We start from the raw sequence: 26,638 nt of genomic DNA, 5'->3' as shown, positions 1-26,638 counted from the left end.
AGTTGAAATTTACTGGGACCATCCCCAGGAGTTACAGAAAAAGAAAAAAATCAACATTATAACTTGGGCCAGGACTAGAGATATCTACAGAAGGGCCTGTGGGTAAACTCAAAGACACACATCCATGGCATTGGGAATGACCAGAGTGAGGCTGGGAACGCAGAGGCCCAGGCCTTGTGGACCAGATCACACCAGCTGCTTGCAGACTATCTAGCCCAGAGTGATCTGTGCTGTGCCATCTGGTGAAACAGTGGTTTCTGTTATTTTTCTGCAAATCCACCTTTAGGTAGGGGTGTTGAGGGAGTAGGAGGCTACTGGATGGGGAAGGGGCAAAGAGAGAGAGAGATGATGGAAAGAGAAAGAGAGTATCCATAAATCTCCCTCTCTGCTCACAGCAGGGAAAAAGTGACCAGTGGGAGAGCAGGACGAGAAAGGTTGATTTGATCGCACCTGTCCAACAACAAGTGTGACTATTGTCCACCTCCTACCTCTGAGGATGTGAAGGTGAATAACCAAGACCCTCTTAGGAGAGAGCGGGGAGGGGAAGGTGGGTGAGACACCCCTGATTAATAAACACATGCCCGAGGGCCATACCAGGAGCCAGTACTAGGTCAAGGGGGGTGGTGGACACAAGGGAAGCCTGTCCTGTTTCAACAGATGGGGTAACACCTTGACCTTAGTCTTTCCTGTACTGGGGAGGGGAAAGAAAGAACATTCTGGGCAGAGAAAAGTTAAAACAAAGACATGGAGGTCTTACAACAAGACTCAAAATGTTGAGGTTACTTTTCTTTCAGCTTTCCTTTGGTCTTTGGATAAATATTTCCCCTTCTTAAATGTACGTTTTTTATTTAGAATTTCATTTATCTACATAGAGCTGTTACATTTATTCTAGGAGACACCATACAAACAGAAGACACTCTGGTTGTTGACTCCTGACCAACTGGAGACTCTGAGAGTTTCCTTATGGAAAATCCTTACTTTTCACTCCAACTATCAACTTTTAGCTAAAACTCCTTAGTGTTAACAGGCAAAATACCTGCCATTTACAGCTGTCTCATTTCTGTTCCCATAAATGCTTGACCTGAAGGGATTTGATCTTTCCTTGGGTGGAAACTTGCTCGCCTTAGGTGGAAGGGACCACCTGACTTACTACTGTACTTCATGACTCTCCCAGGCACTGGGAGTCCTGTCTTCTCTGGACATTCACTCTATTTTGAGCTTAATGGAAGTGGAGCTGGTGAGTTTAGATTTATTAAGGGGCTAGAATGCTTACTGAAGACATAAAACTTTCGGGATATTTTGAATCAGATTGGCTTCCCTGATAGTTCAGCTGGTAAAGAATCCACCTGCAAGGTAGACCCCGGTTTGATTCCTGGGTTGGGAATATCCACTGGAGAAGGGATAGGCTACCCACTCCAATATTATTGGACTTCCCTTGTGGCTCAGCTGGTAAAGAATCCTCCTGCAATGCGGGAGACCTGGGTTCAATCCCTGGGTTGGGAAGATCTCCTGGAGAAGGGAACAGCTACCCACTCCAATATTCTGGCCTGGAGAATTCCATGGACTGCATAGCCCACGGGGTCGCAGAATCAGACATGACTGAGCGACTTTCACTTTCACTGAATCAGATTATGCTGATACCAACTTTGGAGAAACTGCTGACTCTGAAATAACAAGAGGAGTAAGAACACATTTTTAAAATCCCACTCAAGGCTTCCCTGGTGGCTCAGAGGTGAAGAACCCACCTGCCCACGCAGGAGACACAGGTTGGACCCCTGGTCCGGGAAGCGTGTGCTCCAACTACGGAACCTGTGCCCTAGAGTGTGGGAACGGAGACTGCGGAGCCCACGTGCCGCAACTACTGAGGCCTGCACGCCACAGAGCCCAAGCCCTGCAACAAGCCACCAAGACGAGAAGCCCGCCCACACGCTGCAGCTAGAGTCACCCCCGGGCTCTGTAACTAGAGCAAAGCCCATGCAGCAGTGAAGACCCAGCACAGCCAAAAAAAAAAAAATCCCTCTAATCACTCTGACCTAACAACTACCGAAGTCTGTCTGCATCTTAATCATATCCATACAAACGGGTTAAGAACAGGGTATGTAAGAAAGCTAGTAACTAGTGCCCTCTAAAGCTCTCTCTGAAGAAGTCTAAAGAGAAGAGTACAGGTTCTCCTTCACAGGTTATCAGTTTTAATGATCCATATGACTGGGAAATCCGCCTGCAATGCAGGAGCCACAGGAGACTCAGGTTCGATCCCGGGGTCAGGAACATCTCCTGGAGGAGGGCATAGTGACCCACTCCAGCATTCTTGCCTGGAGAACCCCATGGACAGAGGAGCCTGATGGGCTACAGTCCATGGGTCTCAAAGAGTCAGACATGACTTAAGTGACTAAACAGCAACAAATGACTGGGAAGGCGGCATGCCGTCCACAGGGCCTCAGGGTCACAAGAGCCGAAGAGCACAGCAAAGCTTCCCGCTGTCTCTGTGGTTCCACGCTTCTTCACCTGGTCTTCAGTTACTCCAGCTGCATCAACCCTTGTGATGGCCTGCTGGTCCAGCACCTTACTCACTCTTTCTTCCCTTATGTTTGACAGCGTTTCTCATCGTCTGGAGTGTACCTTTAGCTGAAGATGTGCGTATTTGAAAGGTGGAAAGACAACTCTTTACATACGTCTGCTAATTCAGGAAGCCCAAATAATTTGAAAATAGTCCTCGATAGTCATCAATCAAGTACTTAATCAAGTACTGAGATGACACCAGGGGGTCGGGTAAGCTCCAGCCTGCAGGCCCAGGCCTGTTTCTGTAAACAGTTATCCGGGACCACGGCTCCATGCGCTTGTTTACAGACTGTCCCCGGCTTCCTTCCAGGTGCAACAACAGAGCAGCTGTAATGGACACCGTGAGGCCTGCAAAGCGTAGAACATTCACCATTTGGAGCTTTACCGAAAAAGTCTGCCAGCCTCTGCACCACACCAGAGTATCCCAATCTAAGAAAATATGTATGTGTATTACACTATTGGGGGGGTGTGTGTGTGTTCAGTCATGTCCGACTCTTTGAGGCTCCATAGACGGTAGCCTGACAGGCTCTTCTTGTCCATGGACTTTTCCAGGGAAGAATTCTGGAGCAGGTTGCCATTTCCTCCTCCAGGGGATCTTTCCAACTCAGGGATCGAACTCTTATCTCTTGCATCTCCTGCACTGGCAGGTGATATACTCACCCACACTGGAGTGTTCTCAGGAAAATCGTCCAAAAAATATGTTATGAGAAGCTTCCCCTTCTTACATCCCCAGTACCACACTCAAGCCACACCAAGTATAAAGGGTTACAAATATTCAGATTTTATTATAAATAAAATACTGTTCTTTTTAACATAAAAAATGCCAAGTGTTGCATTTTTTTTTTACCACCCTGGAGAGCAAGACCGTAGAGGTTAAGGCAAACAGCTCAAGTGAAGGCACATGGAAAAGGGCCACAGTTGGAATTAAAAGGGAAACTTCCAGGGAACAGCTGTGTATGTTCCCTGCGACACCCCGCATTCTGCAGCAGCCACCCTGTCAGTTTCATTACATATAATACAGATAACTGGAACTATACAATAATGGCTATATTGCAGGAGTGTAATGAAGGTATCCTCTTATAAAGAACTTTTATTTAAAAAATAAAATTCTGTTTAAAAATATACCACATAGATGGAAAAGGAGAAAAGAACCAACCAATCTCCCCAATTTCACTGTGGCCTAAGACTTACTGTAATGAATCTGACCCACAGGCTAGGTGGGAGAACCACCTTCGCAGTCTATCTTCAGTCCTTTTCCTGCAACCTTGACCAAAACATCTACTGGGATGTGACCACATAACAAGAGGAACTAGCTAGGAAACACTGATGTGAACACTTGGCAAGAAAGAGTCATGCCTCCTGTGATGGGAGAAGAGGCCTGAGAGGAGGAATAGAGTGATGCCAGGTCAAGAAACTGCTAAGTCAACTCTGGGATGCAAGGAGGAGACGGAAAGGAGAAGAATGAGGACAGACCACCTCTCCCACTCTACCTGTCCATAGCACGATCCCTGGTGCCTTACAAGTGCTCAGTAATTATGCACCTCTCTATCAAAATAATCCATCCAGTCCAAAAACAACTGCCAGAAAGGATATTTCCAGCTCATCCCTGGCTAGGCTCACACTGAGGGTGAAGATGTCCTTCAGCACGTTTTCCCAATTCCAGCATTCCCTGTCAACCTGGTGTTCCTGCTCTGGGGCAGGCGTTAAGAAAACTGTGCTGTGGTTGAGGACCACCAGGACTGCAGTGGAAGAGGGTTCCAGGTACCTCTTTCTCGTGGCTGTGTCTGGAGGAAAGCAGGTGGATGTGAATGTCAGAGAATAGACACGCTGCAAACACAAGGCAAAGGGCAGACCAATGGGGAGCAAATCCAATCCAAAGAACGGCAGATGGAAGAGAAGGAGGTATACAGGACGCACTGTGCCGGTGAAGAGGAAAAATGAAGTGAAGAAGTGAACGGACAGTGTCATTCCAGAAACAGGACAAGGATATTTACATAAACTTCTTACTCTAAAATCATGATAAACAAACAAAAAAAAACATTCACACAAAAATATAAATTTGAAATAATTAATAGCACCAGTGTGTCAGATAATAGTTTCTTTCCCCCGCTACGCAAAGTACAAAGTTGCATAGTGTTAAAGGCTATATATGAATCTTGAAGGCGGGCTGGCAGGAGGAGGAAGGGGTTTGTGGCAGAGAATCGTCACGCTGTGATCTTGGAAGAAAATCACAGAGCTGAGGATCAGAAGCTGAGAAGCCCATTAGGAAACTCCACGTAAGGGCCTTCCGTCTCCACTTGGAGGGAAGGTCTAGAGGTGGTGTAGATCACAAAGTGCAGGAACTAGACGGTGTTGGCAGCTGCATGAAATACTGAGTGCAAGTATCTGCCACCAGGATTTGGCAAACAATGTGTTCTGAGGGATTCTACGTGATGGGAACATCAGAAGAAAACTGAAACTGAAAAAAAGGGTCTAATATTTCATCTCTCCCCAATGGAAGAAAAATGGATACGTGGGATCCTGACAATGCAAGTCACATCTAAGTTCTATCCCTTTGCTAGAAAAGACTAGGACAAGGAGGCTTTTGCTTTGTTTGTCAAGATCTTAAGGACCAACCACCATCCTCTGCCAGGTAACAACACTAGTTCCAAAACTAATATACTAAAAAAAAAAAGCTCTAAGAATTAGTTTGATTTTGAAAAAAAAAAAAACTTTAGTGGTTATCATATCCCTATTTCTTCTGTATAATTCCACTTATAGGAATAGAAGGCGTCTGTTGGTGAGTGCAAGCTGCCCGTTGCAGATTTAAAGTATCAGCTGCCCAAAGATCTGAAAAAAGTTTATCTTCCTAGTCAATTATTAACATCTGAGAAAATGTTCGGCCTACTTCTGCAGTCTCATATTCTCCTGGAGACTGTCATAAATCATTGCATCCTTACCCGTGGATGGCTCAGTGTCCTAAACTCAAATAGCTAAAACAACTGATGATGGCTCTCGACATTCTGAATGACCAATACCTTTGGCACAGGAGGTGTATCTCCTTTTTGCTTAAAAGGAGGAGGGGCAGGAGATGTAGATGCATTTTCTTTGCCTATAGACTGGATATACTGGCCATCACAATGCTACTGTTAGTAGCCAAACTTTTCCTTCATAAAAACAAGAGTACTGAGACTGAGGAGGTTCTGCTGGCATCAGTGAGAAAGGGAGGGCTACTTGCTCAGCCCTGGCATACAATGGTTCCCACGAAGTGTTTAAGCCACTGCACGGCAACGCAGGATGCCACGTCCTTATGCGACTCGGAAGGGACAGGTGGGTCTGAGGGAGTGCCGTTAAGTGGAAGAGAGACTTTATTAGATAGAACCCTTTGTTCCTGATTCACGATGTTTAATTTGCTTCTCTTTAAAACTTTGTGACTTTTCCTGGTTCAATAGGACAGTGGTGGAGAGCAGCAGAGAGTGGGGGGCAGGGGTCTGAAAAATGTAATCGTTGTGTGAAGGCACTCTGTGGCCTCACAGTGGCTCCCTACAGGAAGATGCTAGGGCTTCTCAATGGACGGGGTGTTGAAGCAGCCGGAGGGTAAGGTCTTCTTGATGTCTTCCAGGTTGCGGATGTCCTTTAGGATCTCCTCGATGTCTCGGTTATAGTCCATGATGGCAGCCTCCTGCTTCCTGGCTTCGTTCTCCAGGTTGGACACCTTCCTGTCTAGATCACTGACCTTCATTTCCTCTTTGGCTTTGTTCAGGGTGCCTTCAATCTCATTTAACTTGTTCAGGTCCACTGTGTCCAGCTGCCCTACAGAGTCAGAAGGGAGACGCATTCAGTACGAATTGTGACATCACTCCACAGGTACTGCCCCCCGCCCAAACCCACCAGCCCTTTTATAAAGGAAGACCAGCAGCTGCCATTATACAAAAGTGGCCTGAGAACTAGACACCTAACTAATGAGAACATACTGGACAGCAGAGAGAACTCTACTTAACGCACTGCGGTGACCTCAATGGGAAGGAAGTCCAGAAGGGCGGGGATGTATGTACATGTATGGCTGATTCATTGTGCTGTGGAGCAGACACTAACACAACATTGGAAAACAACTATACTCCGGTAAAAGTCAATTAAAAAAGGGAGGGGGCACTAACAATGCAAACCAAGTACAAACACTGACCTAACCCAGCAGGGACGGGTCAGAACATATAATGAATGTTGGGGCTGGATTTTTTTTCTCAGAATATGGTTTCTGTGAAATGTTTTCTGAATATATTGCTACTATGTCCTAGACCTTACGCCTTACTTGTGGTTTGAAGGTCATCTAGTAATGTTTAATCCCTTTTTCTTTTTCAAGTTTATATATGTAATCTTTTTGTCTTTTTGGTGCCCTTTAAAAAACATAAAAATCTTTAAGCTAGAACTCTAAGCCCTCAGCTCTTTGATACCAGGGAGACTGGGTTGCTTTGGGGGAGTGTTACCCTGCTCCTGGAGTTAGACTCTATTATAGAAACCCTCCTGTGGAGAATGGCCAGGGTTGAAAGGCTGAAATAATTTTAGCAAAGCTTTGCTTTAAAATTAGCACAAAAAAAGAGGTCCCTTTGAAAGGAATTCTTTTTTTTTTAGGAACTATTTCTATATAAACGAAAGCAGACAGCCAGCTGCGGTACTTTATGTATACTGTACTTGATTAAATTCTCACAAGACCATTTGACATCAATGATTCTCAGATGTTAAGTAATTTGCCCAAATTTGCACGGCTTACAGGCAACAAAGCAACGATTCCAACCCAAGTCTGACTAACTTTAAAAGCCAACCTTTTCTGCCACAAAAGCTACCTCTTCTAGCTTACTTTCATTTTAAAATCCATCTGCTGGCACATAATTTATTATTCTTCAAAATTAAGATGGATAAAAATATTACACACACACCCCACAAAACAAAACACAGACCAAAACCAAACTTCAGAGACTAGCATGTTAAAACAGGATGCCTTGCTGCCCAGCTGTGCTAGTTAAGAGTATCGTGTGCGTGCTAAGTCGCTTCAGTCGTGTCCGACTCTGCAATCCTGTGGACTGTAGCCTGCCAGGCTCCTCCGCCAAGCAAGAATACTGGAGTGGGCTGCCATGCCCTCCCCTCCAGCGGATCTTCCCAATCCAGGGATCGAACCCGGGTCTGCTACCTGGCAGGCGGATTCTTTACTGCTAGTGCTACCTGGCAAGCCGGCTGGTTAGAGAAATTACAGCTTTATGATGCAGACTGGTGACAAAAGTACCTCTATCCTATAATGCGGCCTGCTCCCTATCAAACTGGATTAAAGGAAAATTTCAATGTGCTTATGTTTCCTTCAAAACAAAAGCCTTTTCTCTCATTTTGCATAAAAACCATCAGTTCATCAGATTATTCTTTAAAGTGCTCTTTTATTCTATCACTGAAATCCTTCACGTCAAACTCTTTGAAGACATTCTGCCAGCAGGATGAGCTAAGAATAATCACTGCTCAACTATATTATAAATCTTGACCATAAAAGCCATGCTAGCTGGCAGCAAACCTTTAGAATTTTATTAAGTCCTCGGATCATGGTCAGATTCCAATACTGAGGTCAGATTCCATGGGAGGACCTAGTAAGTACATATTGAATTAATACAACTTAAAAGTCATGATTCAGTTTATACAATCTTTGCACTGTAATATCTACTTCTGAGTCAGCTATCTCGGATCCCAAGAACAGTACCAAGAATTCAGAGACTGCCTACAATGACCACAGTTACTTACCAAGCTGCTCCAGGAGGTCATTAATAAGATTGAGGAGGCTGGTAACAGAGTTTTTGGCTTTTCTAGCATTGATCTCGGCTTCTTGAGCAGCCTGTGAAGCCTGTACACCAAAAAAGGATAAATAATAAGTGATACATTTTCATCTTCTTGAAATATCTCTTCCCAATGAGCCAACAAATTCAATTTTCAGATGGTTTCCCTTCTTTTAACTCATGAAACTATAATACTCTCACTGTAGGGATTTTTGGGGTCATATCTTCATGTTGAGGATGTTGCTATTTTTAATTCACATGATAGTCATAAAGAGGCAGTCGTATGCCTACACTGTATTTGTATTTCAAAGATCAATGTTATTATTTCCTTTTCTCATTTTCTTACTCAAGAATACATGAAGGTGTATTCAAAATAAAACCCATCAAGCAGAAACAAGTTACTTAAAAAATATTTTTTTGGTTCTCTGCTTCTCCTTTTTTAAAAATTTAACTAAATTTACTTATTTATTTTTCGGCCACATCATGTAGCATGTGGAATAGATCCCCAACCAGGGACTGAACCCATGACCCCTGAAGTGGAAGCATGGAGTCTTGACCACTGGACCACCAAGAAAGTCCCTACAAATTACTTTTTAAGGATGAATAAAAAAACTATTAATACATATTAGAACTAAAACATGTCCTCCAAGACTTGATTATCAGAAATAGCCTATTCTCAGGAAATTTTCATAATTATGTGATATTCTTCTAAAATTCCCTCTCTCCCTGTAATCACACACATACATACACATACAAACTGAGACAATACAATTTACATTTTAAAAAATCAACCAAAGGTAAATCTATTTGGGAAAATTCCATGAAACCTGAACAAATATGCCTCTGCATGAGTCACAGGAAATGGCAATGGAAGAGGAAGTGTCTAAGGATCAGAAAACAGATGCTCTCACAAATAAATCTGGTCAGGATATACACCAGTAACTTTGAGCTTCCCACCACAGAACTGTTTTTCCTAGTTTTTTCTGGGTCAACAGAAATACAAAACTTTTGGGTAGAGAAACAACGTGAAAATTTTAAAAAGAAAAAGAAAGCAAGAGGAAAAAACCTTCACAAATAAACGATTAATCTCTGTTCAAATCACAGCCACTACCACTGCGTCTTCCCAGGCAGTCTGCAAATATCCTAGCAGAGATGCTGGCCCCTGGACTGCAAGTGATGGCATTTATCCCGCTGTCTGCAGCCCCCTCTTCTAGGAATAACTGTGAGCTTTCACCCTTTTCCTTTAAAAAATAGGTTACAGACTCCAACAATACTGATGCAATTCTGGCCTTTCAGGCTATTTAATTATAAATGGAATAGTACATATGAGGGTGCCCTGTGCTCCTTATAAATTATTTGCCAAAAGGAATAAAAGATAAATCTTTTTTCTTCTTTGAGGGTATGAAGATATAGAGAATATATATCTTTTCCCTTCTTTCAACAAGCTCTAAATCTCATGTTTCTATGACTGCATTAAAAAAAAAGAAAATCCAGAGAATCTCAGCACATATGAAAAACACACATTTTTACTATGTGGGAATTTTCACTTGAGACATGCCTTGCTATAGAAAATTCAGATAATCCAAAACAAAAATCAAAAAACGCATAATAAAATAAGGTATTTGCAGAGGGATACTTCTGTTATCACTTCCCTAAGGACTTCTTCACTAAATTAACAAACTTCGTAGTTCTTTCTATTCCAAGGTGAAAATGATCTACCATGATTATTTATACAGTCGCTCAGTCAGGTCCGACTCTTTGTGACCTCATAGACTATAAAGTCTGGAGTGTGTAACCTTTCCCTTCTCCAGGGGATCTTCCCAACCCAGGGATTGAACTCAGGTCTCCCACATTGCAGGCGGATTCTTTACCAGCTGAGCCACCAGGGAAGCCCAAGAATACTGGAGTGGGTAGTCTATCCCTTCTCCAGCGGATCTTCCCGACCCAGGAATTGACCTGGGGTCTCTGCACTGCAGGCAGATTCTTTACCAGCTGAGCTATGAGGGAAGCCCACACAAAGGAGTTAATGTCTGTCATTACTGTGATTATAATCAGATTGAACTGGAAAGAAATTATTTCCATTGTGACTCCACTAGTATTTCAAAAGCAAAATATTGCATAAAACAGAAAAATGGACCCCAGTCCTTTGGGGGACCAGGCATTCACAAGTCAATTTTGTTACAAACAGAGTTATGTATACACATCATCACAATAAATGAAAAATTAAATTGGATGTAAGTTTGGTATGCTGTGTCATCTTCAAAACTGTCCAAGAAACTGGTCTTTGCTAAAGGCAAGTTGCTAGGAGACTAAGAGGAGGAAGGAAATTAACTTTCATTGCATTCCTTTTTTTCCCCTTTCTGACTATATCCCATTTATGAATTACCCATTCAAAAATATAAATACATACTTTCAAATGTCCTAAAACCTCAAATGTGTAAAACAAGGTTTTGCTTTTAATTGAGAATAGCTTTGGGAAGGAACTCTTGTGCAACCATCTGGCAGAAGATCCAAATTCTTTGTCTTCTATGTAAGTTACTAACCCAATTCTTGACCAGGAAACACAATTGAAAACAGAAGTCAACAGGAGAGAGGCTCCTCAACAAGTCAGGAACCTTTCATCACTAAACACCCTTCACTTTCTACTCGTTTCCAAAAATTCCAAAATCACTTACCATCCCTGCCATCATCATGTCCTGGTCAGCATCCTCTTGTTTTTTCTTCAGCTCTTTTTCTGCTTCCTGTAGTTGTTTCAACATATTATTCACCTCATTATCCAGATCTGTAACTTCTGCAAAAGTCCTTTCAGCTTCTGCCTTGGTGCTGGTAGCGTTCTAGACACAAAATAAACAATTGCTGATGAAAAAATGTTTTCCTTTCTCTAAAGTATTCTGCCACTCAAAACTAGGATCCAGAAACAACAGGGCAATAATTTGCCCTATAACTTGTACTGTAAGTTGAATTATGTTGTCATTTATTTGGGCTACAAATAACAGTAATGAAAAAAATAACATTACCACCTAACATAATAACATTTTACAAAGCACTGCTATTTGTATCCTTTTATTTAATCCAGTTAATAAAAATTCCTGTTCTATTGTTGCCATTTTTAGTTGGGGTCACATCACTGCAACATTTAACTGGTGTGTACTTTCCACCGCATCACACTGATTAGACTCTTTCACATGGATAATTTTCTATTCAAAGCTAGTCTTATTCTAGCTGGCAGTTCATTATAATGTATAAAAAGTCCACAATCCCGAAATATATCTGCTCTAAATAAACTAAAAATGTGTGTGATTTTCAAACACATATAAGTTTACAATCAGCTCCAATCTCTCCTTTAAATGAAACAAACTGATCTTTAAGTAGGAGAAAGCCAGCCTAAAGAAGTTATTAAGATGCATAGAAAGAATCCTGGTATGGGCAGCTATAAAAATTCTGAATAGGTGGGGCTTAGATATGGCAATATGTTTGTTTGAAAGGGGGGCGTGAAAAACTGTATAGACTTGACACTCTATATAAGACAGAAAAAAATAAACTATCCATGGCAGGGAACTGTGTTTATTTAGAAAGAGTCTGATTTTTTTGCGGGAGGGGACTCTATGGGTCCCTGAAGCCACCCCCTTCCTCACAACTCAGACCCTGCCACTGAGACATAGAAGAGATTTGAGAGTAAAGGACCCGTTCTCTCTTTGGTTGGATCACACAGCATGTGGGATCTAGTTTCCTGACCAGGGACTGAACCTGCACCCCCTGTGCTGGAAGCATGGAGTCTTAACCACTGGACCGCCAACAAGTCCCAAGAGACCCCTTCAATAACTCTCCCCTCTAATCACCGTGGTTACCTGCTCTAATGCTTGGTTTAAAAAAGGAAAAAGGGAAAAAGGAATGACAAAGATGGAGTAATGTAACTTTACTTGAGTCAAGGAAAAAATGTGTAAGACCTTTCGGTGGCAGGGGTCGGGGTGGGGGGGCTGTCTGGAAAGAACCTGGAAAACAACTAGAGAATAGATAACATGTGAGCAAAGGCCTGGTTTCGGACAGGAGGGGCATGCACACCTTCTGGACAGCGCTGGCGATCCTCTCCGCCTCGTGGGCCTTGTTCCTGGCCTCGGTGGCATCTGCGGCAGCATTGCCCAGCGCCTGCTGAGCTTCCCTAGTCTTTTCATTGGCTTCAATTATGGTCCGGTTGATGGCAGGGATTCTCCTTAGGGCCTCCTCTGCAGCCGTCTTATTATCATTCACTCGCCTATCAAAATCTAAAACAGGTTCAAGGAATGCATTTGAACTAAACTCTCAACAAGCCAAAAGGGAAACTTTCAGGGAGCTGTCACAAGACTTTGTTTTATGAATAGTGGAAGTCAGGGGAAAAGAATGAAAACAACATGGACTGAAATCTTAGGAGAACAAAGCTCACAGCTCTATATGGAAGATTCTTGGGAATGAACACCTGCTTCTGCAAGGCAAATTCTCACTTGAAGCATTTATTTTCATGCAGAACCGAGGATGCTATCACCTCCACCTCAACCAATGTTGAAAGATGCAGCTGATTCTGTGTTTGCTATGTGTAAGGTACTGAGTTGAGAGCTTCATGAATTTTTGTAACTGCATCATTGGTATACATTAGAAAACTGAGGACTGAAAAGGTAGATCATTTTTTCAAGGATTCACAGGAAGAGTAAGAGGTAGATCAGGGATTCTAACTCAAACCCACTGACACAGAGCCCATACATTCAACCATTATCCTGTAAAGCTTCTGTATTTACAGAACTTATATTTATCAGAGGCAAGTTCAAGGCTATACAATGAACTGAGTTGTTTTTTATCTTGGGTAAAGAAAGAAAACAAAGACTGAGATGCAATTGGCAGAGAAAATTAAAGATACTCTCAATTTACCAATACTAAGCAGATAAATAGGTGTATCTTGGTTATAAGAAATATACTTTTTTTTTTGGTTTTCATACCATGGGTAAAATGACATGAGCTCTGGGATTTTTCTTTGAAATACTTGACATAAAAAAGGTAGGGAAGGTGTTGGGGGATAAAGTAAGTGCAGTAAAAATCTTAACTGTTCAATCTGAATGACAGGTATACAGGATTTATTATACTATTATCTCTCATACTGTATGTGGTCAGAAAATCTCACAGTAAAAATCTTTTACAAAAGAAAGAAAACCAGCCTAACAGAGGACATTTACTCTGTGACCTCACCATCTCATACCTTTCAGGTTGTTGAGAATGTCATTGGCTTCTTGTAAGGTGTTTCGTCCCTTTTCGGCAGCTTCTTCCGCAAGAGCCTTGGCAGCATCAGCTCGGGCGAGGAGTTGGTCGGCAGTCTGCAAACACATGGCAGGTCAGAGGACAAAGCCTCCCAGGTAAAGCCCTTCTCTCCCCTAACAGACCAGGCACCTCCAGGCCACCCCACTCTGACACCAGCCAGCATTCAGCAGGTTAGGCCAGGGCATTGGCATAGCACCCTCCTCTGATTTCTTCTTGGTGTATTTTGTTGCTTCTGCGATTTGTGGTGATGGCTCAGACACAGCTTACAGTCAGACAATTTCAATTTCTGCCTCACGAAATGAAGCAATCTGCAAAGCAAACCAACCTGCTGTTCAGTCTTTCCTTTCTCCAGAAGGTTCTTTACTTCAAACTCTTTGCCTCTCATGTCCTCTCTGAGGTCCTCGTAATCTTTCAACTTCTGGTCAATCAGACGGTCCAGATCTTCAGCTTCCTTCTTGATTTTATTTGCCTCATTCTATGAAAAGCAAGTAAGATCACATATGTTATGAAAAAACAACCTAAACTGCCCAAAAGATAGCCTCAGTAATTCTGTAATACTTAGTAGATAGTTTTGAAAAGAATAGCACAGGGCAAGATTTTATGGACTTTTTTAAGAGAAAAAAAAAAGAAGGTATATCCTACCTATACACAGTGAAATGCACAGTACTTAGTTTAATGAGTTTTGACAAATATATTCACCTGTGTAACCAAACCCCAATCAAGATACACAGTATTTCCGCCCAGGACATGCCCGTGTGTCTCTTTCCAGTCCATTTCCCCACCCACCTCTCCAACAATGTGGCTGTCGCTGGTCTGTTTTTTAAATCATCATAGATTAGTTTTGCCTATTGTCAAATTCCATATATATGAAATCATAAGTATGTACAAACCTAGACAGCATATTAAAAAGCAGAGACATTACTTTGCCAACAAAGGTCCATATAGTCAAAGCTATGGTTTCTTCAGTAGTCATGTAGGGATGTGAAAATTGGACCATAAAGGCGGCTGAGAGCCAAAGAATTGATGTTTTTGAACTGTGGTGCTGGAGAAGACTCTTGAGAGTCCCTTGGACTGCAAGGAGATTAAAACAGTTAATCCTAAAGAAAATCAATCCTGAATATTCATTGGAAGGACTGATGATGAAGCTGAAGCTCCAATACTTTGGTCACCTGATGCGAAGAGCCAATTCATCAGAAAAGACCCTGATGCTGGGAAAGACTGAAAGCAGTAGGAGAAGGGGATGACAGAGGATGAGATGGTTAGATGGCATCACCAAATCAATGGACATGAGTTTGAGCAAGCTCCGGGAGACGGTGATGGACAGGGAACCCTGGCGTGCTGCAGTCCATGGGGTTGCAAACAGTCGGACAAGGCTGAGCAACTGAACAACAATGACAACAGTATGTACATGTCTGAAGAGATTTAAAACATTATGATAAAAACAAAGTCAAGACCTCAGACATAAGAATGGAAACTTAACATATTTCAAGTTTAATGTAAAAAATATACCATTTATATAGAATCTGGTATGAGGATTCATGATTAGAGTACAGGTGAAATAAAATACCATCAATCGCCAAATATTTTGCCTGCCCCAAAGCATCCTCACAGTTCTTTCATTTAAATCACTATTATTTCTTTCTTGTTCAAAAGCAGATAGTGCCTGGGAGCAACGATCTAGGTGTCAAATATAATTTGAATTTAGGAGTGATTATTCATATCACTAAAGGAGTCTTTTCTATTTAATGTTTATACTCACAGGATTATTTTACCTCAATAAGTTCTGTTTTTTCAGGCAAGGCTTTATTGGGGCCCCTTGCTGCAGCAGAGAACAAGTAACAGACTACCTTGCTCACTCGTTCACTGAAAGGGGTGAGCTTGTTCCTTATATGGGGTGAGGGTCAGGGTGTATTAACATATCTAACCTAGAACTCTGACTTTACCAGTGAGTCAACGGGAGGTCAGAGGAGGTATTGGGTGGGCCAATACCATAAGATCTTACGGAAAAACCCAAATGGACCTTTGGGCCAACTCAATAGGGCCTGATGACAGCTGAGGGGCAGTCAGAAGTGTGCTCCCCCCAGACTGAGGGGGCGTGCGGGTGTGCGTTTGGTGTGGCGAGGGTGGGGGCGGCAGGTCTGTGCAGGCAGGCTGTCAGCCCACTACCTCCAGTGCTTCTGAGTCCACAGGAGTGAGCAGGGCTACACTGGCATAGATCTCCACCGCTTTATCACCAGCCTTCTTGGCCTCCTCGTGTACACGGGCAGCTTGCTTCTCCAGATCCTGGGAGATGTTCTTTGCTTGTTCATACCTAAAGAGCAAAAGACGTGACCTAATGAAAACCTACATTCCTTTTAGCATCTTAATGCTCACCAGATTCATTCTAGTTTAAATCACTGTGACAGTATTTTCAAAACTTCAAAGAAATGTTATATTAAAATGCTATTATTTAATACCAATACAGCTTACATTTCTGTTTTACCTCATCACTTTATAGCATATCATATACCATACGTTTTCTTATTTCAGACACCTTTTAAATATACATAGCTTATTCTGTGATATTTTTTCTCTTCTCATTTATGCAGAATTTTAAGTATCATGGCTAGTCTTTACCATTCTCTGCTGATATAGCAATTGGATCAAATAAAATCTCTGTGGCTCTAGATCCTTTGCTCTAATTACTGCATCATTTCAAAAGTATGATTAATAAAAGATACCTTACTGCATGAATGTCTGGCCTGAATTCACCAGCATTTAATTCTTCATTGAACTGGTGCCACTTACAAGAACAATTTAAATTATACTCACTTTCTATTAAGCTCTTCAATCTCAAGTGCTGTTTGATTTTCTCCTGCTAGGGTCCTCAAAAGCAGACTGTATGCTTCAGCTGAGGTATCATTGGCTGTTTTCGCTACTCGTACAATGTCATCAGCTTCTTGTTTATGGCTATATAACATAACAGGAAAAACAAGTCATGAAACAGAACCTTTTAATAGGGAAAGAAGCAGAGTTCAGGTAAAGCTTACCTTATTATATATATATACTACCGCGGGCAGAGTTCCACAAATATTGAAAAGTCTTATACATTTGGAATTTTATCATTTCAGTGGGGCTGAGTTTATAAATAAGCATTCTATAATCTGAGAAAATGACACTTCCCAGGAAGATTAATGATATAAAATATATAGGGACAAATGCTTTTACTTCTTAAAAATAACTTTTAATTTTAATTTTTTAAAAATATTTATACATGAAGCTATGTATGCTGGCAAGAACTCATTTCTCTAGTCATAAACACAAATCTCAGACCTCATCTTTAATGGCTACTCTGGTTCCGTTACTACCTAATCTTAAAACCCCTTTGACTATTTAGATTTCTCACATGCAACCTAGGAAGAGCAATTCAATGCCAAATGGCAAAGAACACATCAATTGGGACTGCTGAGTAACTGCTAAGGTTTTTTTTCAAGCTCTAAAATTTCATATTACATTGTCACACTGCAATACCTGGCCATTCTTTTTGATCTGATAAACTTTCCTTCAAATTTCATGCAAGAAGTACACCACAATTAATTTATCTCTAAGACCTAATTTTTCTTGGGAGCTTTCTCTAATGTTTTCAGCTGTCTTGTTTTAATCAGAAAATCCAGCTCTGAAACCATGAATGTTCTATGAACTAAATTACAGCAGTTCACACACTCACATTTACAAAGAACAGAAAGAGAGCAGATATGTTAAAGCAAGAAGCCAATGCAGTTGCTCAGATATTGAGGCTAAAATTCTATCAGGTTTTACTTAAGCACCCTAGACCCATGAGGTCTACTGTTCTGCAATGCATTTATAAACATTTATTGAGTACTTATTATATGTCAGACATTATTTCAAGCACTGGGACTTCAGCAATGAATAAAGCACACAAAAACGCCTGCCCTCACAAGGACTACATTTTAGCAATTTTATTTTTTTCTAAATGCTTTAACTTAATGTCTTCTACAATTTAAAGTTTTCTTAAGAAATTGCCTTACTTTTAATCAGGAGTGAAATGATCTGTTTGGCTAATTTTCATGTGTACTATGGGTTATTAAATGTTTTCTACTGAAAACATTTTTGTTAAAAATTTCAAAATTAAAAACAACAACAACAACAATGACAAGTGACTTCAGTGGTGGTCCAGTGGTTAAGAATCCGCCTGCCAATGCAGGGGGACATGGGTTCAATTCCTGGTCTGGGAGGATCCCACATGCTGCAGAACAACTAAGCTCACAAGCCACAACCACTGAGTCTGCGTGCCCTAGAGCCTGTGCTCCGCAACAAGAGAAGCCACCACAACGAGAAATCCCACACTGCAACAAGGAGCGGCCTCCACTCACTGCAACTAGAGAAAAGAACACATGCAGCAACAAACACCCAGTGCAACCAAAAGTAAATAAAATTTTTTTAAATCAATAACCTTAAAAAAGCAGGTAAGTTCTGAGCTTATCTATTAAAGATTAAGGTTTCAAAATTAAAAATCTAAATTTTCCTTAGATATGTAGATACAATTTCCCCCTAAACCATCATATTCTAATATTCAAAATAAATATTCTAATATCAAAGTGAAGGGAACAAAAGAGTACATGTAGTTCTTTTCAGAGTACAGTACATAACATTTCAGAAAAGAGTAAACTTTGCAGAAGTAATTATGTGGGAAGTGTCTGTGGGTGTAGGATGGAACATGTACATGCCATAACATAAGTCATAACTTAATCATTAAAAAGGGATCTGGAGGTTACCGTTCAGCAAGCTTCCGTGCCTCTTCTGCCAAAAGGGTCATGTTGTTGGGGTCCCCTGTAGACTCTGGCTGAGTGATTGACTGAAGAGGAAGTAAACAAAGCACTGATCTCAAAGGAGGGGATTATTTATATTAATAAACAAGTGCCAAAATTAAATTTTTATCAGTATTATTTAGAGAAAGAATGCCTCTTTATTTAAGAGATCTTCAGTTAATACCAGCATCCTTGACTACAGATTATAATTTCTATTTTCAGCAGAGAATAAAGAAAGCTTAAATTGCCTAGAAGGATCAAAACTAGAGACAGGACCCAGATGTCCTTTGGTTTTAATTCAGTTTGGGATAACTATTTCAAGGCAACTATAAGCAATGTGGCTTTCTTCCTCCATGTTCAGAGACAAATAAAAAGATACAAGGAGTCAATTTATCTGAGGAAGCACTCGACTCCCAGTAAAAGACTTGCTGTGAATGACCAAGGGACTCCCCAGTCCCACCCCAGGCTGCCCCAGTCACTCACCACATTGGCGATGGCAGCCTTCGCTTTCTCAAGTTCTCTGGACGCGATCTCAATTAACTGCTCGGTGCTTTCTACCCGGGAACGTGCTTGTTCAGCCAAGTTTCCGGTCTCTCCAATGGTATTGCGGATATTCTGTAAACGGCTAATTTGGCTGAATAAGGTGTTATTCACTCTCTGGAGGCGATCCATCAGATTTTGGTCTACATCTGCAATAGCAGTGCAGAAGAAAGTTCATAAATTATCTGAAGGGGGGGGACACACCATCTCATATGAAATCTGAGGCACTGCTTCTCATCACACTTCCAAATATAGCATCTTTCTGACAAGTTTCCCGAAGCCATCAGCAGAGCTGGTCAGTCCTCACTGTGCCCAGCAGTACCACCACTGTTACATTCAACCACGGTCTCCGATTGTGTTTTACTGGAGATGAACACACCATCTCTCCCACTTGACAATGAGTCCCTCCATTCTTACTCCACACAGCATCCCAGTCTTATACAATGACTGGCCAAGAGAAGACACTCAAGACATGGTCTAATGAAGCAAAGATTTTGACACTCCTGCACATGCAAGGTTGAATCATAAAAATACAATGTTGGTAAAAGCACTACCAGTCCTGAGAGCTGGACAGTTTTCTAAACTAGGAAAAAACTCAGTTCAAAATAGAAGTTGAAATACAGCACTTTAAATTCATTTTTAAAATTTTAAACTAAGTAGACTCTTGCTGCCACCCCACACATCCACGTAATTTCAGACTGATCTCTGTTTTTGAATAGTTCTTCGAATTGTTCTTTCTTAATTTTGCCCATTCAATTTAAACCTCATAGCTGTACCCTAATCAATCAAGAAACATATATAAGCCCATACAAAGATAATTCTGACATTATTAAAATTCTCACATGTCATAAGGTTATATTAATATACAGGAGTCATTAAGTCAATCTTATTCAAACTGACCAGTTCTTAATTCTGCATGATGCTAGTGTTGGTATCTGAATTTTCCAAGGTATGTAAAAGAGATGAGAAGTTGAAGTCAAGATCAACAAAGGAATACAGGCTTGGAAAATGGCATCTTGGAAGCAAGGTCACCCAATCAATATACACACAAAGCTGGTAGGCTTCAAAATGCTCATTTAACTACAGAATGACCCCGTTCAGATATTAAACAATTCTTTGACAACCCAAAGATTTTTAACAAAACACAAAAGAAAAAGCAAGTTGAAATCACGGAGAATCACTTAGATTTAGGAAGCAGCCAATGAAGTTATAGAAGCCCCTTCCATTTCAAATTCCAAGAAGGTAACCTATTGATCTCTCTGGCTAGTTTTTTAGAGAAACAATAGTATCCCCCCAAAAAGGGAAGAGATAACCTAAGTGGATCACTTCAAAGCCCTCTAATTCCAAGTGTCCACACGTACCACATAATCTCCTTTCAAAACCGAAGAATAAACACAAGTTTAAACTACAAATGAAAACTTAGGGAGAGTCTGAAAGGATAAATCATTATGAAGACATTCTTATTCTCAGCTAGTTTGAACCTAAGTGGGAAAAGTCAGCCAGGAACCCCATGAACCAGGACTCAGTGGGCGTGGATTTTAAACCCCAGCCTCACTCTGGTGGCTCCCAAAGCGAGCAGAAGCAGGAACCCATTACGCTCCCCATCCTTGAGGTGGCTCAGGGGGAAGAGCGGCGCCCATGGCTCCCATTAGAGCTTCGTCCCACAGGATCATCCCCTCGGGCAGAGGAAAGGCTGTAGCCATTGTGGCTGAAAAGAGCCCGACCTGCTGCGGCCGCACCGAGGTGTGGGGCCTGGACGGGTGGCAGTGCCGGCCGACCTCGCTTTCTTGCCCCTGACCGAGCTCGAGATGCTGGCACCAGAGCTGTGTGCCACACCCCACCTCTCAGGTGGCTGAGCAGCGCTTACGAACGACCACCCCACATTCAACTCTTCAACGGATGTGGCAGGACAGATATGAATTTGTTGTTACAGGAGAATACGTTAATGGAAAAGTGTGTGTCAAAATTTGAAAAATTAACATTCTAAAAAAAAACCCCACCATTATTTATATAGAACAGGAAACCCATAAATTCTTCTTAATCTAGGTTTAAGACTTAAAATGTAACAGCTGAAACAAAAAACATGTTTTTGACATGTCATTTTATTTTTCCATTTCTAAAAATTTACCTCATAGAACAATTTCTGGACTGTCCTACAAAAATTAAACAAACTTGCCCAAACCAGATATATCCAATTTCTTCCTTCTATACTTCAATCATTTTATAAAATCTTAGGGACATTTAAAACAGGAAGTAAGCAATATATTTAGTTTTTGTTGACCCGTACCCTGACAAGAAGACTTCTCTAACTCATAGTGGACATGGAGTCAATAGGGAAGTTGATCATTGCGGCCCCAAGTGTATTAATGTTAACGCACACTTGCAGTGAATATCTGGCGAGCACCTGGATCTCAACGATGGAGAAAATTCAACACAAAAGTAACCTCAGACCAACAGTGAGCACCTTGATAGAAGGATTTATAAAATGCTTGGGTTTTAACATCTAGCCATTTTGATGTAATGGGAGAATTATTTTCTGCTTAGTGTATCTTAAAACAGTGACAAATTCTTTTCTACATGTTTAACAAATAAAATCATTCATATTCTAAACATAGTTTAAAAACTGAGAAAGCATTTTATAAAACCATACTATTTAACCTTGAACTAACAGCCACATCTAAAGATGGCCCACCTCATGGAAATTACCCACTTGTTTAACTTCGTGTACCTTTGACATCCTGGGCTTCACGAAGGAGGTCGGTAACTTCTCTCTCTGCTTCCTTTAGTCTATCCTCAAAGGCTTGATCTGTCACCATCTCATCCCCAGTTCCAAGGTTTGCAATGAGATTCTCTAATTCCCGGAGTTTTGCTCGATGATCAGCAACCTAAACATAATGAAAATGGAAAAAGGAAAGGTAGGATGTATAAACTTTCCTGAAGAACTTGATTGTACTTCCTGCAGAAATAATCATCAAAGCGGTGCTCTATAAGTGTGGAGGTCTACATACTCCATGTATGTAAACTTTTAAGTAGATAACATGTGTAGTTTTTCCTCATTTCTCTGGTTTCAAAAGAAAAACTGTCAGGCTGATTCCTGCAAGCTGCAAGCTGATGATTCTCCAGTTCTGATCGCTCTCTCCTGTTTGAGATTACTTTCCTGATATCACCACTTGGCTCTCTGACAGGTATTCTCAACTTAACATCCAAAACTATACCCTTGATTTTTTTTCTCTTAAGTATGTATTCTCTGAATCATCTCCATTTCAATAAGTAGTGCCTCCAACTACCTTAACCAAAACAACCCAAGATCTATCCTTGATTCTTCTCTTTCCCTATCCTGACCCTCTCCCATATCCTGCCTTGTTGAACACACATATTTATCTAATTCAGTCTAAGTTTTCCCTTTTGCCCTATTCCTAACCATCCAACTGCATGGAGCAGAGTGTTCTTGAAGTATAAACTGAATTTCCCAGCTTAAAACTCTTTAGTGCATTCCCATTGGATTTTGAATAAAATCTACATTTCTTACTCTGGTCAACATGGTGCAACATAAGCAGTCTCTAACGACCTCTCCAGTCTTATCACAAACCATTCCCTCTTTTTTCAGCAGGATCCATATACCCTAGAGCTTCAAGGCCTCTGTACCCCACGTTCCTTCTTCCTGGAACAGCCTACCTATCACTTCTCCTTTGGCTTGCTCTTTCTTTATCCTTAAGATCTCACCTTAAGTGAGTTTCCACAGAGGCTTTATAGAAAGTAGTTCTCCCCAGTTATTCTCTGCATTCTTTCTTATACTTATCTCAGTCAGTATTTAATTTTTATTATGTGTCTCCCAGTCGGCACTTGAGCCCTTGAGAACAGGGGCTGGGTCTATCTGGTTCACCATTTTTTCTCTAGAGCTGAGAGCATAGGAAGTGCCCATCCAACATCTGCTGAGTGAATGAACGCATGCACTGTTGGCAGCTGACCTTATCCTTCACCAGCCGGTAACAAGCTGGACATTCCTGACAGCCAGGCCAAGACCGATTGTAGAAATAGTTCTCTTCACACTGGTCACAGCGATTCCCCACAAAGCCTTCTCTGCATTCACAGCGACCATCATCCTTGCACTGGAGGGAAAGAGACCCCTCAGGATGACAGTCACAGGCTGCAGAATAAAGGGAAAAGGGTACATAATAAGGAAAAAACAGGAGTGCATTTTCTTTAAGCTCAGACTGATATCAATAAGCCAACTGTACTCTCATTATAAGTAGATACTTAGTGAAAAACAGGCTGATTTAGGAGAATTTAACTGGTTATGCCTGCTCAGCAGAGAGGACAGACATTTTTAAAACAACAGTAAATTTTAAAGTAAAGTGAGCATCTTTTGGAGGGGGCACACTTCCTATGACTGAATAATTATACTAATTAGTCTATGAAGTAGAAATCAGTCCATTATAGAAAGTGCCCTTTTCGTGCACTTCCAAGAATTCATCTCTATCTTCATCTCTCCAACCATTTAATTTTTTCTTTCTCTAAGGAACTAGAACACCCAAATGCTAGTGCTGATTTTCCATTATTTTGTAGTTTGTTTACTCATGTTGTTCTCTGAACGGAGTCAATGACCTATGCTGCATTCCACAGGAGAAACGAAGGAATTCAGAAAGCAAAAACCCAAACTGTTCTGCGGCCTAATTCCAGGCAAGTGTTTATGCCAAGGAGCAGCAGATGTGGACATGTAAGCGCACCAAAGGGCCCCAAGGGTGGGAAGCAACTGCAGTCAGTAAGTCAACAAACACGTCTGAGCAGAGTCCCTCACAGCTTCATTATCTGCACGAAGAATGTGATCAATTAAAAAGTTTCATTAAGCACAGGATGCGGCTCGGTAATCAAAGGGTAATCACTTGAAAATATGAAAGACCAGAAAAAGGAAGAATCAGAAACACTATAAAAGAAGACATAAATTGGGTGGTTGCTAAGAAACCAGAGAGGCTTTCGGTCCTTCAAGTTTTACAAATGGATCATGTTTCTGAAATAAAGCATCTCTGAGGACTTGGGTATAGCCCTGACTGTGAGCCGTAGGCCTACACGGAGGCTGGTGAAATGTTTTGGATTCACAGTTCTAACGGGAATGAGAGGGGACTAAAGACCTCAATGCCACCCACGCCCCTTACGTTTGCAGCCTTCGGGTCCAAACCCAAAGTGGTTGACCTCGCAGTGCTCACAGTGCTGACCGGTGATGCCAGGCTGGCACTCACACTGGCCACTGTGGATGTCACACTGTCCGTTGGTGGAACCCAAAGCGTGGCAGTCACACCTAATAAACGAACACATGGAAATTCTCAGGTAAGTAAAACAGACTTTCAGCAAACCTTTCTTTTTTTTCTTTCAGCATAGGACTGATACAATTTTGTATCAGAAAACAGAATGTTTTAATGATGACAGATGTTAAGGGTTATTACACCCCCGAGGTCCCAGTAATTTTCATGAGCTCTACTCAGATCTTCTTTTTCTAACCTAACCCACACAAATATTGCTGTTCCACTACTAAACCCACTTCCAACCTGGCACCGCATGGGCGCTGGGCTGGAGCTTTGAGAATGGGAATTCTCAGCCTCTAACACCCTAGAAGGTCTGATTCTAAACGTCTCAGAGAGGACTTTATAATTTGCATTTTTTTAAACAAGCGTTGCTCAGGTGATGCTGGCACAGCTGGTGCCACTGCCTTCCACTCTGCTCTCATTACTTCATTGCAGCTCTCCAGCATCGCCTCTGAACGGTGCCTTGCCTGTTTCAGGCACTCTGTTCCCGGACAAAGCCAAACCAACTGCGGAAATATAACTTACAAAAATGCACCTGTGACAATAAAAGAAAGCCAAGGCTACCCGCACCAAAGGCACCCGCCGCTTTACCTCTCACAGCCCTGCCCGCTCTGCAGGTTGTAGAATCCGGGGTCACAAGCGCCGCAGTCCCGGCCGGTCACGCGGGGCAGACACTCGCACTGCCCGGTCACGGGGTTACAGCTGCTCTGCTGTTTCACCGTCCCGTAGGGGTTGCAGTCACAGGCTACGGCAGGAAGACACAGACAGCAAAAGATGCACATCACCCGAGAGGAACGCTCAAGTGTAAACGACACAAATAGTCTTTCGACTCGGTTGTCCAACACAGCAGCCACCGGTCACCGGACAGAGATGCGCCGACGATGTGAAACACACACTCAACTTGGAAGAAGCAGTGTGGGAAAAAAAACGTACATCTCAACCATTTATACTGATTACTTGCTGAGATGATAATACGTTAGATATGGCAAATAAAATACAATGTTAAAATTAACTTAACCCGCTTCTCTTTATTGTACTGTATCTACCAGAATAATTTAAATTACGTGAGTGGTTCCCACGATACCTCTATGCAACAGCACTGCATTAGACCAGACAACTGTAAATATTTAAAGAGACCATGCAGTGACGCTCAGGATGAATAAGCGTAACTGCGAGAGGATTTGGCTGATGGCTGGTTACCTTTGCATTTGTCTGCTGGATTGGGAGCCAGGGGATTTCCAAAAAATCCATCTTTGCACCGGTCACAGTAGAAGCCGGCCGTGTTATAGATGCACTTCAGGCATTCTCCCGTCAGGCGGTTGCAATTCCCAACCGCATTGGGATCGATGTTGTCATTGCACTGGCACAGGCGGCAAAGCCTCACGGGGCCGTTACTACCCAGAGGGTCTCCGAAGTAGCCGTCATCACACAGCTCACATCTTTTACCTGCGTGTGAGACAATCTGATGTTACCAGAGAAAGGCCTTAGATGTTTCTAGTGCCACTGGTTACAGACAGCCTGGAGCAATCACCAGGCACAGTGCTACCCAGTGCCATGGACACGGCACCAGCCTAGGAGGGAAGAAGACCTGGGCTGCAGCTCTGGCATGGTGCCCGGCCACTGGGGTGACCTTGGACACATCTCCATTTCTTCAGAAAGACAGCACCCAGTTTGCCTCCTTCTCCAGCTTTTGAGGATTAACTGAAATCATGCCCTAAGAGTGCTTTATAAATGAGGCTTTACTAAACTTTACAGCCCCAAGGGTTGGCACATTCACCTATGTTTGTTTTTGTCAATAACACTGAGAAAACTGAAAGATGACACTTTTTTTAAACATGGTTTTTAAAAAAACATTTATTTGGCTGTGCTGGGTCTTAGTTGCAGCACACGGAATCTTTTGTTGAGGCGTACGGACTCTCTAGTTGCAACGCATGGGCTTATTGCCCTGTGGTGTGTGGGACTTAGTTCCCCGACCAGGGATTGAACCCATGTCTCTTGCATCAGAAGGCAGATTCTTTATCACTGGACCACTGGGAAGTCCCTGAAAATGACTCTTCATATCATTCATTCCTTATACAACAGAGTTGAAAAAGTGATAGTCACTCAGTCATGTCTGACTCTTTGCGACCTCATGGACTATAGCCCACCAGGCTCCTCTGTCTACGGAATTCTCCAGGCAAGAATACTGGAGTAGGTTGCCAGTCCCTTCTCCAGAAGGTCTTCCTGACCCAGTGATTGAATCTGGGTTTCCTGCATCGTAGGCAGATTCTTTACCATTTGAGCCACCAGGGAAGCCCCATATAGCTGGTTTGGCAGGATCATTTTCTTAAAACATAAAAGGCATCTACTAATCCTTGTG

General features: G+C 42.0%; 1 protein-coding gene across 1 annotated transcript in view; it reads right to left on the bottom strand.

Moving 5' to 3' along the window:
• Positions 1-3,317: 3,317 nt before the first annotated feature.
• Positions 3,318-26,638, bottom strand: part of LAMC1 (laminin subunit gamma 1) — a 119,943-nt gene continuing 96,622 nt past the window's right edge. Inside the window, exons 14-28 of the mRNA XM_043924425.1 lie at positions 25,480-25,725; positions 24,871-25,024; positions 24,133-24,275; positions 22,948-23,126; positions 21,708-21,864; positions 18,923-19,128; positions 18,407-18,486; positions 16,443-16,580; positions 15,798-15,942; positions 13,957-14,106; positions 13,573-13,687; positions 12,411-12,610; positions 11,024-11,182; positions 8,317-8,416; positions 3,318-6,351 (exon numbers count right to left, since the gene is read on the bottom strand). Of these exons, the coding sequence (XP_043780360.1) occupies positions 6,095-6,351; positions 8,317-8,416; positions 11,024-11,182; positions 12,411-12,610; positions 13,573-13,687; positions 13,957-14,106; positions 15,798-15,942; positions 16,443-16,580; positions 18,407-18,486; positions 18,923-19,128; positions 21,708-21,864; positions 22,948-23,126; positions 24,133-24,275; positions 24,871-25,024; positions 25,480-25,725 (2,429 nt within the window). The 3' untranslated portion in view covers positions 3,318-6,094. The remainder of the gene's footprint in view (positions 6,352-8,316; positions 8,417-11,023; positions 11,183-12,410; positions 12,611-13,572; positions 13,688-13,956; positions 14,107-15,797; positions 15,943-16,442; positions 16,581-18,406; positions 18,487-18,922; positions 19,129-21,707; positions 21,865-22,947; positions 23,127-24,132; positions 24,276-24,870; positions 25,025-25,479; positions 25,726-26,638) is intronic.

This window comes from Cervus elaphus, chromosome 14 (assembly GCF_910594005.1).
Source record: "Cervus elaphus chromosome 14, mCerEla1.1, whole genome shotgun sequence".
NCBI classification, from domain to species: Eukaryota; Metazoa; Chordata; class Mammalia; order Artiodactyla; family Cervidae; genus Cervus; species Cervus elaphus.
Note: the sequence above shows the minus strand (reverse complement) of the source record. Positions and strands in the feature narration are given on the sequence as shown.